The following is a 17,733-nucleotide window of genomic DNA, read 5'->3' as shown; positions in this document are numbered from 1 at the left end:
CAGCACCGGAGGTTGCCACTTGGGTTTTATCCAACAATTTGCAAAAGTTTAGTATCAGAACCAAAGAAACAGGAAGTGCAAGTTACCTGCTGGCGTTCCACGGCGCTGACTGTGTGCGGCACTGTGGCCATAGCTGCTGTGCTACTGCGTGCAGACTCCACCATGCTGTTTTTGGTGAGTGCCAGTGGCTGGTCCATGCTGGCTAAGCTGGCCAGGTGGTGATGGTGGTGGTGGGCATGGCTGTACAGGTGGTTGCTGTGGACTCCCAGAGTGCCGGGCACCACCACACGCTCAATGGGGCTCCGGCTCTGGTCCTTGACGATGGAAGAGCTGCGATAGTCTCCATGAGGTTTCCTGGGGAACAGAGGAAAATAGAAGCAGAGACAGAGAGATGCACATTAATTTATGTTTAGTACATTGCTTGGCATCTGATCCAAAGTTATCGAAGGCCCAACCATCGGTGTGAGGGATGAGCTCAAAAGAAAACAAGATGAGGAAAGACTGGTGGCAGATGGTGTGTCGTGGTAGAAAATAGAAAAAAAGATGAGCAGTGGAGAGACGAATGAAGACAGAGGTAAAAAGTGGCTGAAAGAGAGTTGAGATGAGGGCGAAAAGAGGGAAGATAAACAAAGAACTATTGTAAATGGGGCTCTGTTAAACCCTGCAGGACCAGCAGAAGCTATTAATACTGACCTCACAAACACTCATACTTCTCAGATTGCTAGAGGGTTTGATAAGACAGTTTTCTTCAAGCACATGCTCCCACATACTCTCTCTCTTTGCTGTTAAGTCTATGAAGGAGGAAGTAACACTCTCCTAACTTTATCCAACATGGATGGTATCCCTGTAGAGAGGGGCAAACGGGCACAAAGTTCAAAGCTCTAAAGTGGTTTCCCCAGTACAGCGAATTAACTTTATCTCTCCAGTGAGCCCGAAGACAGCTGCACTCACTGCTGTCTGAGGAAAATCCTGCAGTGCTAATGCAGCATAGACACGAGCTGAGGAGTTGTCTCTAACTGCATCTCAACACTAATCACTAAACACTAAATTAATCTGCTAAAAGTTGTCGTTGGCTTAGCTGTCCTGCCTCCTGCTGGGCCGACGTACAGCGGTAATGTTAAGCTGAAAGCGTTTTGCTTCAGTGTTGCAGTGATACACTACTGTAGTTTATTTGCTATGTTGGAGGCAAGGCTCCGTACCAGGGAAACTTGATCGTTAACGTTAGCTGCTGTAACTTAGCCCCCAGTAGTCAGTGCTGACCTAATGTAACGTTAGCTCCTGTTAGCCGTCCCCTGGCAGCAGCCGGGAAGCCAGGGAGGCTGAGTGACTCCGAAAGAAGCATAGCCCATCAAGCGTCAGATCCATGGAAAAGAGACGGAAGAGGTTTGTAATTAACGCTAAGGATTTAAAACTCACTAATCACTCGTGCTGATTAACGTGGCTCAGCGGGCGGACTTACCGCTCCACCAGAAACATCTCTAAATAAACAGAACGGTGCAGACTCTAGATATTATTTTTGTTATAACATCTTAGTTGTGATAGTAAGTTAGTTAAAATCACTTTAATATAGGCGTAGGAAACACCAATCGCCGATATACAATCTGATCCCCAATCGGCACAAGTGTATTGTCCACATACTTTCCATATGAAAGAGACTTAATTCCCACCACAACAAAATCCCTCTGTTCTCTCCAATCTGTGAGCTCATATTTTAATCATTGAAAAAGCAGCGATACAGTTAAGGGATTGAAGTAACGAAAATTTGACACAACACAGATTTTGGCCAGCCACCTCTTTTTTCCCCAGCTCCCAGCTCTGTAGATAATTACTTTGAAATGTTTGATATGTAGTGAAGTGGTGGTGCCTGATACTATGCACACTTGCTTGCAGTTCAACAGGTAGCAATTATTTTGCTCAGTGCATCAAATGTCGTCTCTCGTGTGTGTGTGTGTGTGTGTGTGTGTGTGTGTGTGTGTGTGTGTGTTACACCCTCACTGCAGCTCCACTCCCCTCCTACAATTTGAGGCCCAGTTACAGGGAGCAAGATTTACTGTACTCGCCTCTTACGATCTCTTCTTTTTTCTCCAACTCCATAGCCACATGCATAGACACAACCATTCAAATAAATATATATATATATATATATATATATATATAGACCCTGTAGCCTCAATCGGGGGAAAAAAAACAATACAATGTAGTACAATCATGCTGCACTCAAACATTGGTCGACAGAATACAATATGGAATTCCCTCTTGATTCTTCACCAGATACCGTGTGGAGGAATTTCTCCAGAAAAAGTCTGAATGAGAATACAAAACAGTTTTCATGTGACCAGGCAACCTGACTGCTGGGTCAAGCATCTGGAGCCCACAGCAGCGTCCTCCACAAATAAATAGTCTCCACAGAATACAGAGAGGGAGAGAGGAAGAGCTGCAGAGAGGTGGGGAGGGGGGAGCTGAATGTGAATGGTCCGGACCTCTACTATAAGAAAGAGCGAGGTCGGTAGTTTCCTTCATTTGTGCCGAGAGCTTACATTAGCAGAACCCCCCCTTCTCCCTTTATCTTTTTTTCTCACAATCGGCAGCAAACTTCCTGAAGGTTGAAGTGGGAAAGACTTGGCAGCGCTTTCATAAACCCTGGCCGACAGCTCACCAACTAGCTTTTATGTTTTTCCAAAGTGGTATCAGTTTTCTGTTTCATTCTTTATCAAATAGTCAAAGAATAACTGCATTGTGGAGAAAACCACATACAAATTAGACTATAATAATGATAACATTGTTTAAATTATTTCTTCAGGAAACTTTTAATCAAATGCTACAAACCAAAGTCCTCCTGTATAACTCGGTTATCTTCAAATATAAACAATCGGCAGATTAGCTTAGAGGCAAACCGATAATAAAGCTCTAATAAAGCTCTTTCTCTCTCCTCCCCTCCCCGCAGCTGGGTCTTGAGTTAGGTTGTGGAAGTTGTTCCAAACTTTAATCATTGCCAAAGAGCAGACATGCCCACATCCTCACACAAGAGGGGCCGTTGCAGAAGCCAGTGAACGGGATCAACAAATCCATCCAATGAATGGCATAGCTGTTGAATCCACCGCCGCCCCCGCCTTCCCCTCGCCTGATTGCCCTCTAAACCCGCATTTCATGCCAGGGTTCTGGTATTCAAAACCCACTTTGTGTCTTTGTCTCTCTTACTCACCTCTCAATTATCATTAGGGTCGCAGCTGGGGAGAGAGGGAGAGGATGCAAAGGGTAAACGGCTAGGGATACACATGAGACACCGACATTGGGCTGGTGACAAGGGCTAGATCTGAAGAGAGAGGTTTGCCATGTCTGGGGCTGGGGTGGGGGGTACGGCCTTTGAAAAGTAGAGAACTCTGGGACTTGGCACCTACGAGAGGTATGGGGGGGGGGAGACAACAAACTGAATAAAATAAGAGGCGAGAGCAGACAATGGGAGAGGTTGGGGACCCAGCTTAATCTCATTTCTCAATAAATGTTTACTGGGTTACTTATTACTCTTGGATCAAGTATTGATATGGAGTTAACACCACACAGCACTGAGGTGGTGTCAGTGCTGTTATTTGTACTGTAGGTACAAATGTTGTACTGTAGGTACAAAGAGTGGAGAGGGGTGATACTTCAGGCTTTTTTTCATTTTTGAAAATGAGAATTGTGTAACTGACATCAGAACGGACATCTTGACACAATGAAATAGAGAGGAGATATCTATTTGATTCTATTTTACTAGAGAATGGGTTATGTGTAGCCTGGCATTAGTGGTAGACACTGTGGTGGGTATTCATTGGAAGATCCCTTAATTTAAAACCCAGAGTCCAACCCTCAATACATACATGATATAGTCATATATCTTAAACAATATTACACCACTCAGATCTGTCATTAAGTACAGCCTTTTAAGTAACCATTCACATGACACCCTGTCTTCAAGTTAACCTCAAGTTAAAGCTCACGACTGTGATCATATGTTTGAATGACTTAAAAAGAAAGAAAAAAACACAGTTGCGGGCCTGTATTCCTGTACACTTAATTTGTTCTTGCTGGCTTAACAAGCAGCTTCGTATGAGCTAACTTGCCTGACTATCACAATGGGAAACTAAACAAAACAACTAGGAACATATGAACTGAAGACTTTAAAGATATATAGCTTAGATTTCCAGGGTTAACTCTAAAGTAGACTGCCAATTTGGTGAGTTAGCTATATTTTACTTGAGGCAAAGATACAGGAGCTATAAAAGTTCTATGCCTTTTCTCACAATTGTGTTCTACAGTCTTCAGAGAAAACCTCACTATAAATCTTCGTTGGGCAGAGGTTCATATCCTACTCCTTTAAGAAATAAATAAAGAGCGAGAATAGAGAGACACACAGACACACACACACAGGAAACATCTGGGAAGAATCAGGGCGTAGAGAGGAGAAGACGACAAAAAAGAAAAAAGCAGAGGAGGATGAAGGCTCAACCACAGGTTACAACCAGGCCCAAACACTGCGAGGTCTGCAGAAACCCACAACATGTGTGTGTGTTATATATATATATATATATATATATATATATATATATATATATATATATATATATATATATATATATATATATATATATACACATACATACATACATACATACACACACACACACACACACACATATACAGACTACAGGCTATGTACATAAGGCATACAAACATCTCTACCCAGTTTTCTCTGCTCAGTCCAGATTTTAGTAACGGAAGTTATCAATAATATTTGTATTAGGGCTTTGACTTTTGCCCAAAAATCATATTCAAAGTTTGTTTATTAATATAAAAAAATAAAAAAATTTAAATTATATATATATATATATATATATATTCAAATATTTATTAATAATATTTTGACCATTAAATGCCTTCAGTAAGACTTATATTGGTATCAAACTTCGTATATGTTCTGTCCACCAGAGGGCAGTGTATCAGTCAGTAGGCGTGCAATGATGTTTTCAGAAGAAAAAAACACTGCCACAACAATTTTTTTTATTAAAAGTCAGACCCTGGATTAAACACAAACAGTATGCTTTCAACAGGAAGTTTGGATATTTCACCGTAGCCTACGTAAGTGGTCTGATGTTTATACTTTTCTGCTGGTGTGTGCGTCGAGCCGCGTGTGTGTGTGTGTGTGTGTGTGTGTGTGGGGAGTGTGTGTTAGAGTGAGAGTGTGACGGTGATTACCGGTAGCTTCAGAGTGAGTAGCGACTCTAGAGTCATAGTGAGAGAAACAAAGTGTCTCCCCTGTTCTTTCTGACCACGGTGGGAAATCTGTAGCAGGAAAAGTTAACCCTCTCCTTGATTTCATGTTGTTTATGGAGAAGGAGAACCAGGAAATAAGTCGGGGGGGGGGGGGAATGCAACGCTACCACGCTACGGCCGAGCGAGAGTTACATTTTGAAATGCGTGAAAAAGCCTCGGAATCTGAATTGAAAACGTTTACAAGCAAACACATTTACAAAAAAACAATGCCCATAACAGGTTCAAATATTAAGGGCTGCCTAATATTCGTTCGAATATCAATATTTTTTTAGATATTCGAATAGCGAAGTTCGGAGTCAAAGCCCTAATTTGTATTCTTTAAAGGGTTGATAGAATGCAAAACCGATTTTACCTTGTCATAGTTGAATAACGACAGTTTGGAGGGTAAAATAGGACATACATAGAAGCTCAAAATCCCATTGACAGCTCTTTCCTCTGCAAATCTCACATTTTGAAACTGCCACTGAAAACGGGTGAATCTCAACAAAGCTGGAAGCTGACGTAAGCATCCCAAATCCTAGTCTTTGTCACGCCCCAACACTTGCATAGGCTACACCACTGACCTGAGGTCAGCTTAGTCTTCTGAATCTAGCTAGGTCATGCAGATCTCCAGAGGTCCGCTATTTAATTACTAAATTCACTTCTGAGACTTTTTTATGCGAGAAAACAACTATGTAGAGGTCAAATATGGGCCGTTTTATGAAAATTGATGGCTAATTGCAAATTTTGTCCGACTGTGTGTCGCAGTTCAGCAGGAGCTCAGCAGGCTACGTGACAGCGGCCGGTGCTGCCTCGCTGCCCGGCGTGTCCTACTTCATAGACTCCGGCTCGCTGTGAGCTAGCTGGATCTCCGTCACGAAGGGAAGCCCGCCATCCAGTAACCGAGAAAACGGTGACTTTAACTGGGTATGGAGGTTGCCGCTTTCTCGTCAGACTGTGTGGAGCTCCTAAAGTCCGACACGTCTTACCAATTTTGCAATTAGCCATACATTTTCGTAAAACGGCCTATATTTGAGCTTTATATAGTTGATTTCTCGCTTATAAAAGTCTCAGAAGTGAATTTAATAACGAAATAGCCCGACAAACAATGTATACCTTTGCAGTGTCTGAAATATGAGACCTGCTGTCTCGTCTCCAATGTGTTTCTATGGGGTTCGCTCAAACCAATCAGCACGCAGCTCATCTAAATATTCATGAGCATACCATATTTGGAAGAAAAGCTCTTGTTCCAAATAGAGCCATATTCACAGGGTAGTTAAGGGCCTAATAAAATAGCATTCGGGCAATTATCAGCACAACCAATGTTACATACCCTATTAGGAGACCTTAAGGAACAGTGTAAAATACCCTATATAATCATTCTATCACCCCTTTAAAATAGAAAAGTCAAAACACAGAGAAATTACACCTTAACAGAGTAACAGATTTACAGACTATTATTGGTATTCATCAAGTAATCATACTTGACATACAACATGCATTATAAAACAATAAATAAACAATGCCTAATATCTAAAGCAAAAAAGATAAACTTTGGCACCATTTCCAAACATCTCTTTACACAGCCATTTTAAATCTTTCAGATTTCCACTTATGCAGAAATGCTGATAAAAATCAAGCATATATTTAACAGCTAACTGACTGCAGAGAAAGAACTGAAGAAAATCCTTTGTTATCAAAGCTGGGACAGATCGGATATGGGAACAACCACAACAAGAAGGCAAAGTAAACAACATGAGAGCACACACACAGACTGAAAAAAAAACACCCACATGCTCTCCCTCCTTTTCTTACATGCTCACACATAAATAGTCCAGTCCCATGTAAAAACAAGAGGGTGACAATGACTTCACCTGCACCACACACACACACACACACACACACACACACTTTGGCCTATGGGGAAACTTCCATGAGAACAAGTTACTGTTGAAGTTCCCAGTAGAAAGCAGCTGTGGTTTCTGTATGCTACAGTACTTACTGCAGCAAACTGACTAAATTGGATTTTGCTTTTAGGTCTTATATCTACAGAATTATCTTTCAGAGTAACATAACATGAATGCAAAAGAAAGATTACATGCGTACTACTGTGAAAACATGTAGCTTGATATGACCTCTGAATCATTGTCAATATGTCTGATTTTTCAGCGATTCAAATAATGACATGAAAAGAAAGGGCAATTCACCCAGATTAAGAGCATAACCAAGAACAACAATGGGAACATTTGCCCCAGGTAATGACTACCAGACATTGTTTACAAGTTTTTCAGCATGTATAAAATATGATTATCATAGCAGCTTGTTTTATACCTATCATGTAGACATTTGTAAATAACAGTTAATCAGTCATTTTCATATCCGTGCATCCCTACTCTTATTCTTAAGGAGGAATGAAACAGCTGAGCAAGAGGACTTTTATTCTGGCGGGTCTACAACTGCAGAGTGGCGGGCAGGCAAGCAGGCAGCAGCAAGCTTCCAGCCCGCAGGCTCCAGTGGACAGGATAAGGCTTCTTTGTTCAAGACTCCTCCTACTCCTCAGAGAAAATGAGAAAGTATCCCCTGCTGCCTGACAAGGAGCCCTCTCACCACACATGATCACAGATGGGCGAACACATGCATGTACGGACAGTGTACACAACAACACATGTGCATACCTGCAGACACATGCAGACTCGGTGCAGACATAGAGATCACATCAACATATCAGCCTTCCATAAGGACTGCCAATGTTTTCAATAAGACTTTTATATGCAGAATTTACCATGCCATAAACTTGTCTGTATTGCAATATTGACTTCACTATTAAAGCACTAAGACGGCTGAGAATAATATACTCACAACCACAAACTTAAATACACAGGCTGTAGACAAAAGCATAATCCACTCATTTAGCATGCCTGTTAATACCGTCCCACATAAAAATAAATAAATAAATAAAAAGAAGTTTTCTTTCTCTCACCCCAGGCTGTGCCTCCCCCCTGACTTCAGCTTGTTTTGATTGGACAACAAAAGAAACCTGAGCTTCCTCCTTAATAGCCCCGGCTCAAGTCTGAGGTGTCAGGTCAGGTGTCTGTCTGTGTGTACACTCACCGAAAAATATGACTGAACTTACAGACAAAAGAAAGCCAACTACAAGCAGCTCGACAATAACACACCGTTTTTAGCAACTGATAAAGCCAGCCCAACACACAGAGAAAAAGTTGTTGTGAGGAGAATGACCACAAAAGCTCCTAAAAACATGCAGGAAAAGTCAATACTGAGCAGAGCAATTTGTGCAGACTAAAACAAGCTACACAGACAGAAGCAGACAGCAAAATCCAACAGCTAGAATGGTGTCAGATAACCATCTCTGGACATTTGAACTGAGTGTGTGTGTGTGTGTGTGTGTGTGTGCGCGCGAGCATGTGTGTGTGTGTGTGTGCGCATGTGTGTGTGTGTGTGTGCGTGCGTGCGGTGAAGGGGTTCATTTTCTGGTTTTCTGTCTAGCTTTTTCCCAAGAACCAAGTCCATCATTTTCAAATTAAACCTAATCACTGTTCCTACAACTGTTAGATGAGTTAAATGAAGCAGAAAGCTTGTTTATGTTAAATAAAGACGTGTCGACTGAAGAGGCTGTCTTAACCCGCCATTTTTAGCTTGACTTTTTCTGTAACAACAACCCATCATTCTCCACTTTAGTGTAAGCACTGATCTTTGGACAGTTCAAAAGAGGAGAAAAACTGTTCAGACTCCGACTGCAGGTTTCAACAAGTCACTCAGCAGTTACCTTTGCCAGGGAAAGAATGCCCTCAGAGAAACCTCAAATTAAATGACTAAAGAAAGATACATTTAGGATGGCCCAGAAGCAAATTTAGTTTAAAAAATATATATCTTGATGAAGCTATGGAGAAAGCCCTGGATTTAACTTCAGGTTGCAGCAAGTCAACTAGCAATTGACTTTTCTTGGGTTGAGATTAACCTACAGCACATAGCCAAATGACTTTGAGGTCATAATTAAAGTTAAGATTAAATAAAGGGATTATGGTTCATCATGGGTTCATGGTACAATGAGCAGTTTAAAAAGTCTTCAACATCACAGACTTTAGATCAGTTTTATTTTCATAGACACCAACTGAAAGCTGATATGACAATAAGTCCCATTGTACTTTGGCAGACCTACTTAAAAAACAAAATCCAACTCGTGATACACGAGTAGGAGAATTTGCTTATCAATGTATGCAGTTAACCGCATCGTGCATCGAAAATATCTCGCAGAGAGTGAAAAACTACTGAGACAACAGAATAAAACACCAAGTGGGAAGATGGATTTACTGCCTGGATAAAGAGTATAGTGTTAATTCTCCCACCACTGACACATCTGTAACAGAAAACAAGATGGCTCTGCACTAATGTCAAGACCCACAAGCTAATCTTTTGTTATGTGATCCCAAACGGTCACAAAATGAAGGAACAAAGACCCTTCCCCATGTGCCACTAGAAGAGAGATTTCCTACCTGTAACACAAGCCGCGCAAAAATATCACTGCTATGTCAAACAAGCAAGTGAACAGATACAACTTCTGCAATTACTTTTGTCGTGGTGAGACTAACAAGGTATAAGCCCTTAAAAAACAGAATCTTCTTAGATTTATTGCCTATTTATTCATTATCTGTATTCTGCTCATTACGTTCCCAACAATCACTGCTTCACCAATAAACTGCTAATACGCATATGCATTTAGTGTGTGTTTGGAACAAACTGAAACATTTAGATGATTTTGTCAGGAGTGAATTATACTGCATGAGTGATTCTGATCGTTTGCTACAACTCTGGTTCTCCATTGCAATTAATTGTAATTGCTATGAATACAAGTCGACTACAGCTGCAGACTTTCCAGAGTAACCTTTAAAGTCTAAATGTGGTGTTTGATACTGAGAATTTCTTCAACAGTGATTTCAAATCAACCATTTCCTTAATATGCTAATGTAAAGCAAGGGTTTGTGCAAGTGTGCACAAATGGCAATATGTACTGCTTGTGCATCCACATAGATGCACAAACTTACCACATTAATATACTGTCAGTAACTGTGCTCTACTCTTAATCCAGGGCTTCCAGTATATCCAACATTGCATCTACTGTGTTCCATTGTGTCACCTCACAGCCATGTTGACTGACAAACACAACTGCAATAAACAAGTGACATAAAACAACAGCTGTCATTAATACAAATTATTTATATTTTCAGCAACAAGACATACTGAAGAATTAGCATGCATGCAAAACTGCACAGCTCTACCGAACATCTCCTTGACTCTCTGCAATAAATAGCAATGGCTGGAGTCCCATGACTGACTCAGTCAAACCGAGAGGGGGGGGGTGGGTGGTGGTGGTGCTGGGGGGCTGCTTTGACTCCATTGCCCCTGGCCCCAGCAGTCCTTTACAGCCAATCAGCGCTCCAGAATCTCTGGAATCTCTGGAAGTGGGAATGTGGGAACGTTGGAGATGTGAGTAATCTTGCTGTTGTGCAGTCCCTGTTTCCAAGCTTCCAAAGACCTGCAGCTATAAGGAGAACACTGTGGAGCCAGCTAAACCTGGCATAGCACCCTGGAGTCCAAACTGGGACTTCTGAGAAAGCCTGCCTGTGCACAGCTTCACCAAGGGAAGAGCCCGCAAAACACATGGCCAACAGAAACACTGGCATAAACGAGTAAAAACTGACTTCTTTTAAAAACAGTGAGTTTTGTACGTGTGTATATGTAGCTTCTAGGGAGCAAGGTGACCTCCTCAATGGCCACACTGTGTGTTTGTGAGAGAGACAGACCAAAAAGAGAAAAATTGGCGATACATGATTTTTACTAGCCCCTCAGAAAATGAGCATCTAGAAAATGACTAAATGTTAAGGTTTATAATGGATTGTATTAGAAAGTGTCTAAATGCCTCATGCAACAATAATTGAGTGCTCGATATGTGTACTCACAGCTGTGTAGCAAACAGTCGGCTCATCTTTGCCACATGCTCGTTGTCGTCCATGTCGCTGTCCCCCTGGTCCCCGCTTAGCTTCCTCTTGGTGGGGCTAATGGGAGGAGGACCTGTCCTGTGGTTGGAGATGGAGGAGGAAGATGAGGACGACGATGACGACGAAGAGGAGGAGGATGAGGAAGACGAGGACAGAGACAGGGACTGGAGTCTGGGGTCACCCCTTAAAGCGGCTTCACCTGAGGGAAGACAAGAAAAGATAAAGAAGAGGTAGAGAGTTACGAAGGGTTAGGGAAGTGATGTTCAACCTCTATTCCAAAGTTTGTCAATAAGGCAGAGATTAGGTGAGCTCCACCTTTACACAAACTCTGATAGAGGAAAAGAAGATAAAACCAGACCAAATTTAAAGTATAGCACCAGCACAAATAAAAAATAAAAAAATGTCGTATGAACTGACACTTGCTCCGTTGCTGTCAAATGACTTGATTACACTTCCAAAAGGACGCTTTGCCATAAATGTAAATTATGATAATTTGTCAAGATTGTGGTATTTTCAAGTAGAAGGCAACTGTTTTATTGCCACTTTAAACAAGCTGACCACAAAAACTACTTCATGACAGTGTTACTATACATGCCGTGTTCCAGCTCAAACTTTGGATTTTGTTGACTTATACAGTTTGCTGAGTGAGGCACAAACCACTGGCATAAGCAGAGGAGTATCTGGTTAGGAATGTTTTGGAAGAAATAGTTGTGGATGGTTTCTGCATACGTTTGTGCGTTTGATGTGAACTATTTCTCTTTGTGTGTCTGAATCTCTCTGCAAATTTCCAGTGCTGTCCTAGTGCAGGAGGCCTACAAAGTCGTCAGTGAGTGGGAGTAAGAGCAAAAGAGAATCAGGAAAACTACCACTGGCTCTGTCTCAGCACTGGGACTTTCCACTGCTTCGGCCTCATGTATCTGTCTGACTTTTCCCAAACAAAACATAAAGCTCAGACTAAAATTCCCATTCTTATGTGCAGCTTCCTCCATAACTACTCCCATAGCAAAAACAGTTCGTTACTAACACAATAGAGATTTAATCATTCAAACAGGATTGTTTTAAATTGCTTATTCTGCTATGCTTACTAATTACATGACTTACAATTTAGACATGCAGTAATAAACAAAATAAAGGTACAAAGCAGTAATGAATCTAGTGGACATTGCTCTTTATTAATTATTGATGCTGAGGATCTAAATAAATGGTTTTAATAAAAAGGTGATAATAGGATTTTACAAATGAAAAGAACTTTAAAGACTTTAAATACTGTTACCCAGATTTTCCACCGAGTGCATCTGTGCTGCGTTCCGGCTGCGCCGCAGTTTTGTTCCGTCCTACGCCACACCGGGAGCAGATTTTATTGTCTCTACAAGTACTTGAAAGAACAATCACGTGTTTATTAAGCTAGCATCTACCTTCCACTACAAGCACTCCTGTAATTAAAGTCCATGCTTTCTCTTTTCTGGTGCTGTCCTTATAAAAAGGACCTGTGATGTCTATTATGTTGTTCCACCTCCAAGATGGATCTCTCCTCGTCCATGGTGTGGTAGAGGAGACGTATACAAAATTGGAGGGTGTCTTTTGGTAAATTGACTGGATGCTCTCTCTGTTTCACTTCCTGCCCAGTGGTTCGAACGCCCCGCAGCTTGCGTGAAAATAGCCCTGGCGCGTATCTTTATCGGAGCGCAGAGGCACTTTATGCACGCTTCTGGGATGCGCCACGACGCGGGTGGCGGAATATCAAGCATTGACTTGAATGGCCACGATTGCTCGCGGGTCCGCTGTGCCTCCGGGAAAGCATCGCAGACGCACCCGGTGGAAAATAGGGGCTAGCGCCATTATACTGTACGGTTTGTTCCCTGCAAACATTTTCTGAGCTGTCTTAACTGGAGAGGAAACACTTTTGGATGCATGTAAAACCAGTTTAAACCGGTAATACTACGACTGATAATTATATCATTAAGAAGGCCACACACACACACACGATTCCTCCACTGTTCCTCTATGTATGTTTAGTTTTAGCATGGCCTCTCAAACACAGCAGCAGTTCCTCTCCCTTCTCTTTCTCTCTGGCATGTTCCTGCTCGCCCCACTGTGTACCATGGCAACAAGGGTGACATCATTGTTTTTGGCAGGACAGAGGGATGGCAATAAAAAAAGGGAGACTGTGACACCACGCTGTCCAATCAGAATCCAGGACAGATAATAGCTTGTCAGAGGTTCAGTAGTGAAGCACTCAACAAGAGGTGAATCTGTGAGTGTTTCCCTGCAAATAAATAAGACATTTGACCGTTTAGATTCAAACACTGTTGACCTAACTGCTACTCAACAGTGAACTGAGCAACATTACACTCAGTTACTAATTAGGTACAGCTATCTAAAACTAATGCAGTCCTGCAATAAATCCTACGTTTATGAGGGTTATGATTTTGTTCAGCTTTTGTTAAGTGTTTAAAGAGTTGATCATTCGACTTAAGACATTTACTTCAAAAGCTAACCTGTATGAGGCATGCCTCTTTTACCATGACAGACTTTTAATAGTACAATGTGAGTATTGGTGTTTCTGAAGTAGTAGGAATGTAACTGAATGATATTTGTACAGCAGCAGGTAAAATAAAATGCAGAAATAGGAAGAAGCACATAATAATAATGCAAGAGAGGACTCTCTTATATTTACAATCATGTTTATCTATTCTACATATGTTCTGTACATAAAGATTGTTGCAATTTAAGAGAAAATGTTCTCTCTTTTGTTCAACCAGCAGACAAACGATGGAAGGAGGGCTGTAGCACAGAAGTAAAACTCCATTCTATCCTTTCCCCTCTCTGCTCTTTCAGTTTATTAGGTTCACATGATCAAAGCCTGTTTCTCTTGACAGAACTTCAAACAGCTTGGAATCACGATGAGATTGGATTACAAACAGAGGTGAACCCCTCTATCTGTTCATTTCCCTCTAGCTTTCTCCCTCTCGCCTTTCCCCCTTCAGATACTTAAAAAAAGGATGAGTCCAAGCATGCCTTCTACTCTCTCTCTGCAAAGTGTCAAAGTGATTATTTTTGGCTGAGTTCCTCTGTAACCTGAACTTGGCCCTTTGGGTTGCCTTTATTTTCTAGGCCCACAGAGGTTTTAGGCTTTAAATACTTAAAAGGACATACAAAAAAAAAACTCTTCCACAGAAGTTCTAGTCTGTGTGAGCTGAACTTTTAAACCGGATGTTAAATTGGTTTGATCTCTGGCAGTGAGAGGAAGGGAGAGCAAGACAGACAGACAGACAGACAGACAAAGAGGAAGAGAAGTTGACAAAAGTGTATGGCTTTGAGGAGGTTTTCAACCTTGTTTATTTCCTACTGCTCAGCAGCAAAAATGGACAGTCAGCATTCCCCTGCACCCCTCCCTGTCAGGCCTACAACTGATAGCAGCTTTACAGAAATGGAGAGAGAGAGAGAGAGAGAGAGAGAGAGAGAGAGGAACAGATGGACAAACAGAGAAAGTGAGGGACAGAGTGATAAAACTTTGCATATAGCACGTGGCTTTCAACAGAGTCTGAAAGCAAATCAATCAGACAACTGGCTAAAAGCAATCACTTCCAAATATAGAATCAACAGGACAGCTTAATGTGGTTGGAAAATAATATGATTTGAAATTAGATGGGAACAATCAGTTGGTGTGGTATTGCAGGAGACTGGAGCAATGCTGCACATGTAGACAACTTGGCATTGCTGATTAGCAAATGATGGACTTCCTTAATCAGTAACTTTAACAACAATGTTAATGTAATAATGTGATACAGTATAATATACTGGGTGCTGAAGGGCACACAAGTAAAGGTTGAGATTCCTGGTTTTGTCGTCGACAAGATGCTTGCTGTACGTCACTTCACATCATTCCAAAAAATTGACCTGATGCTCAAACAAATCATTAAACCTCAGATTACAGGGGAAGTCAGGATAGTGCAAATTATTATATTATTATACGTATTATTATAACACTTTAATCCAACTATTGGATTTATATGGTTATATAGGCATCAGATTGTGTAGTGTCTGTGTATGTTTGAATATGTCACATACTGTAACACACCTAACACTTGATGTTAACGTCTTGATCAGGGTACGGGTACACACCATAGACTGTACAAATAATGGACCAAGCTTCCGGGCCTGAAAAGTTAAGCCAATGCGGAAGTGCCTCAAACATGCATTCTATCCAATTTCCAGCAGAGGGCAACTCCACTGGTTGCAAAAATAAGTCAGTTTCTATAGCATATGAGAAAATTCTCACTTGATTTATTAGGCCTACCTCAGCAAACACTTTCATAATGAGTATATGGCCTCAATCGCTAGTTTCAAGTCTTCTTCAATACAGCATGAGTATAGCCATGAACTTGTTTTTGGGTGTCCATGTTTTCATCTTAAACTTTGACCCTCTCACTGTGTTTTCAAGTTAATTGAAACATTTAGTCACCTAAAAAGGTCTTGTTCAGCTGTATGCCAACTACAGCTAGCGCCAACTGGTACCTTATGGTAGTGTTTGCCGATGTTCTGTACTTGAATAGTACCATGAGTAGCGGCAGTACCCGGAGTCCGCGTTTACCAGCCGGTTACCGTCCACTGGATGACTCGCTTCAGAAAGATAGAAAATCAGCAACGTTCCCTAGTTAGCATTTAGCTTAGCGCAGCGCCATTTAAACCATAAACAACACTGACTTGGCAGCGTCATCCTCCCCAGCTCCACACTCTCGTCAAAAATCGCCACTTCCCATTGCAAAAAAACCAAGATGGCGACAGCCGTATCGCCAAATTCGAGGCTTTGCGGATGCTACGGCCACTATTTTTACAGTCTATGGTGCACACGTGAGATAACTGGTTAGGCTAAGTGTCAATAAATGTTGATGATGACAACATTGTGAAAGCTTAAGAATACAAATGAAGCTCTTGTGACAGAGTACAATATGAGCATTTATGTGTGCATATGTCAGGGAATGTATTCGTGTATGGGTACTCAGGCATAGCAAGTCAACACACCAACAATATCACAACGCTCCTCCAACCCCTTCTTGGCTCAACATGTTCGAACATGAAGGGCTTTTCTTTCACTCTTTTACTGGTTGGCACTTTTCCTTTTTCTTTTATTTGTTTTCTTATCATTATGGAGTCACATTTTAGCTCTAGTTCGCTAAAAACAACACACACAAAAACAGAAAAACCAATGGATGGGCTAATTCTGCAGAGATGTGCTTCCCCTCTTCACTCCTGTAATTTTCTTTACTGAGATAGACATGTTGAAACCTGAGAAAGATTAAGCTTTACAGTGACACAGAAAACCCTTCTGGTTGGCTTCAATCCCAGGCCAGGGGCAGTCTTATCTACAACACCATTACTGCACTGAGGAGTGAACTTCTACCATTACTGAAATTTCACAAAACTTGCATGTGTGCCAAAACTCCTGAGCAAAACTTGAAAAGTCACATGCCTAAAAGCAAGAATTTTGGACCAAACAGTTTGTCAAACAGAAATTACATCAACACGTCTTTTTTTCCACCTCAAAGCATTAGATCAGACAAAAGCACAACTCTGTTGACAAAGACCATAATCACATGCTCAACCACTTTATAAAACATATTCCCTCTACCTGCTTCTATAAAATGGCACTTGGCCACCTGCCTCTCTTACCCTTCCTGCAAAACTGCAAAATGCTTTTCAGTCACAGTCTTAATAGGAGTGCTATTAAAAGTTCATTATATGATACATGTAGAGAGGAGCTGCTAACTGTGACACAGCAGCAGTAGGGGGATAGTAGGCTACTCCCCAGCAGAGATGAAAAAAAGCCTGCTGATCAGTTTATCATGAAAATGTTTTCCTTTCTTTTGTCCTTTTGTATTTTGTATAGCCTAAGTCAAAGTCTCCACCTTCAAAAAACAATTATATCATACAATTCTAACTGTCTTTTTTAACTAGGTCCTGTGTAGTAATGCCTTGCTTAGAAATATATCATTAGTTGCAGTTCATGTCAAAATCTGACTTCAGTGGACTTTTTTTCTTACCAATGCTGGAGTTGATTCTGCACGTTGCAATAGAAATCAGGGGCAGAGGGACAGAGGAAGGAACTTGCATTTAGCCTCCATAAAGACTGGATGATATTATGCCTGACATGGGAGCATTAACTGAAGAGCACAGGACTGGAGTTACACTTTCCCAAAGTCAGTCACTTTGTTAATACATGGAAGCTTCTGCTCTGTACGTTCATGACATAACATTAAATCCTACACTGCTCATGCTAGAAATAACCTTTAGTCCACACTGAGAAGACGAGAGCAAAGAGAAGGTAAATCCCAGCCCCTATCAAAAAGACACTGTGTCAAATCATTAAACAACACACTGTCTATCATTAAGACTTTGTCACAATCTGATTCAACTAAGGTCAGAC

The 17,733-nt window shown here is 41.3% G+C and overlaps 1 protein-coding gene across 7 annotated transcripts in view; it reads right to left on the bottom strand.

Annotated features, from left to right (window-relative positions):
• The window catches only part of vgll4b (vestigial-like family member 4b), a 44,764-nt gene that overhangs the window by 6,574 nt on the left and 20,457 nt on the right, over nucleotides 1-17,733 (bottom strand). For 6 of the 7 annotated variants that reach the window (XM_078248835.1, XM_078248842.1, XM_078248839.1 and 3 more), the window contains 2 exons: nucleotides 11,268-11,505; nucleotides 87-354 (listed from right to left, as the gene is read on the bottom strand). In XM_078248835.1, the coding sequence (XP_078104961.1) occupies nucleotides 87-354; nucleotides 11,268-11,505 (506 nt within the window). Of the gene's footprint in view, nucleotides 1-86; nucleotides 355-11,267; nucleotides 11,506-12,579; nucleotides 12,825-17,733 lie in introns of those variants that run through there. The other variant, XM_078248841.1, reaches the window with a different exon arrangement.

This window comes from Sander vitreus, chromosome 4 (assembly GCF_031162955.1).
Source record: "Sander vitreus isolate 19-12246 chromosome 4, sanVit1, whole genome shotgun sequence".
Taxonomy (NCBI): domain Eukaryota; kingdom Metazoa; phylum Chordata; class Actinopteri; order Perciformes; family Percidae; genus Sander; species Sander vitreus.
This window is presented reverse-complemented; position numbering and strand designations above follow the sequence as displayed.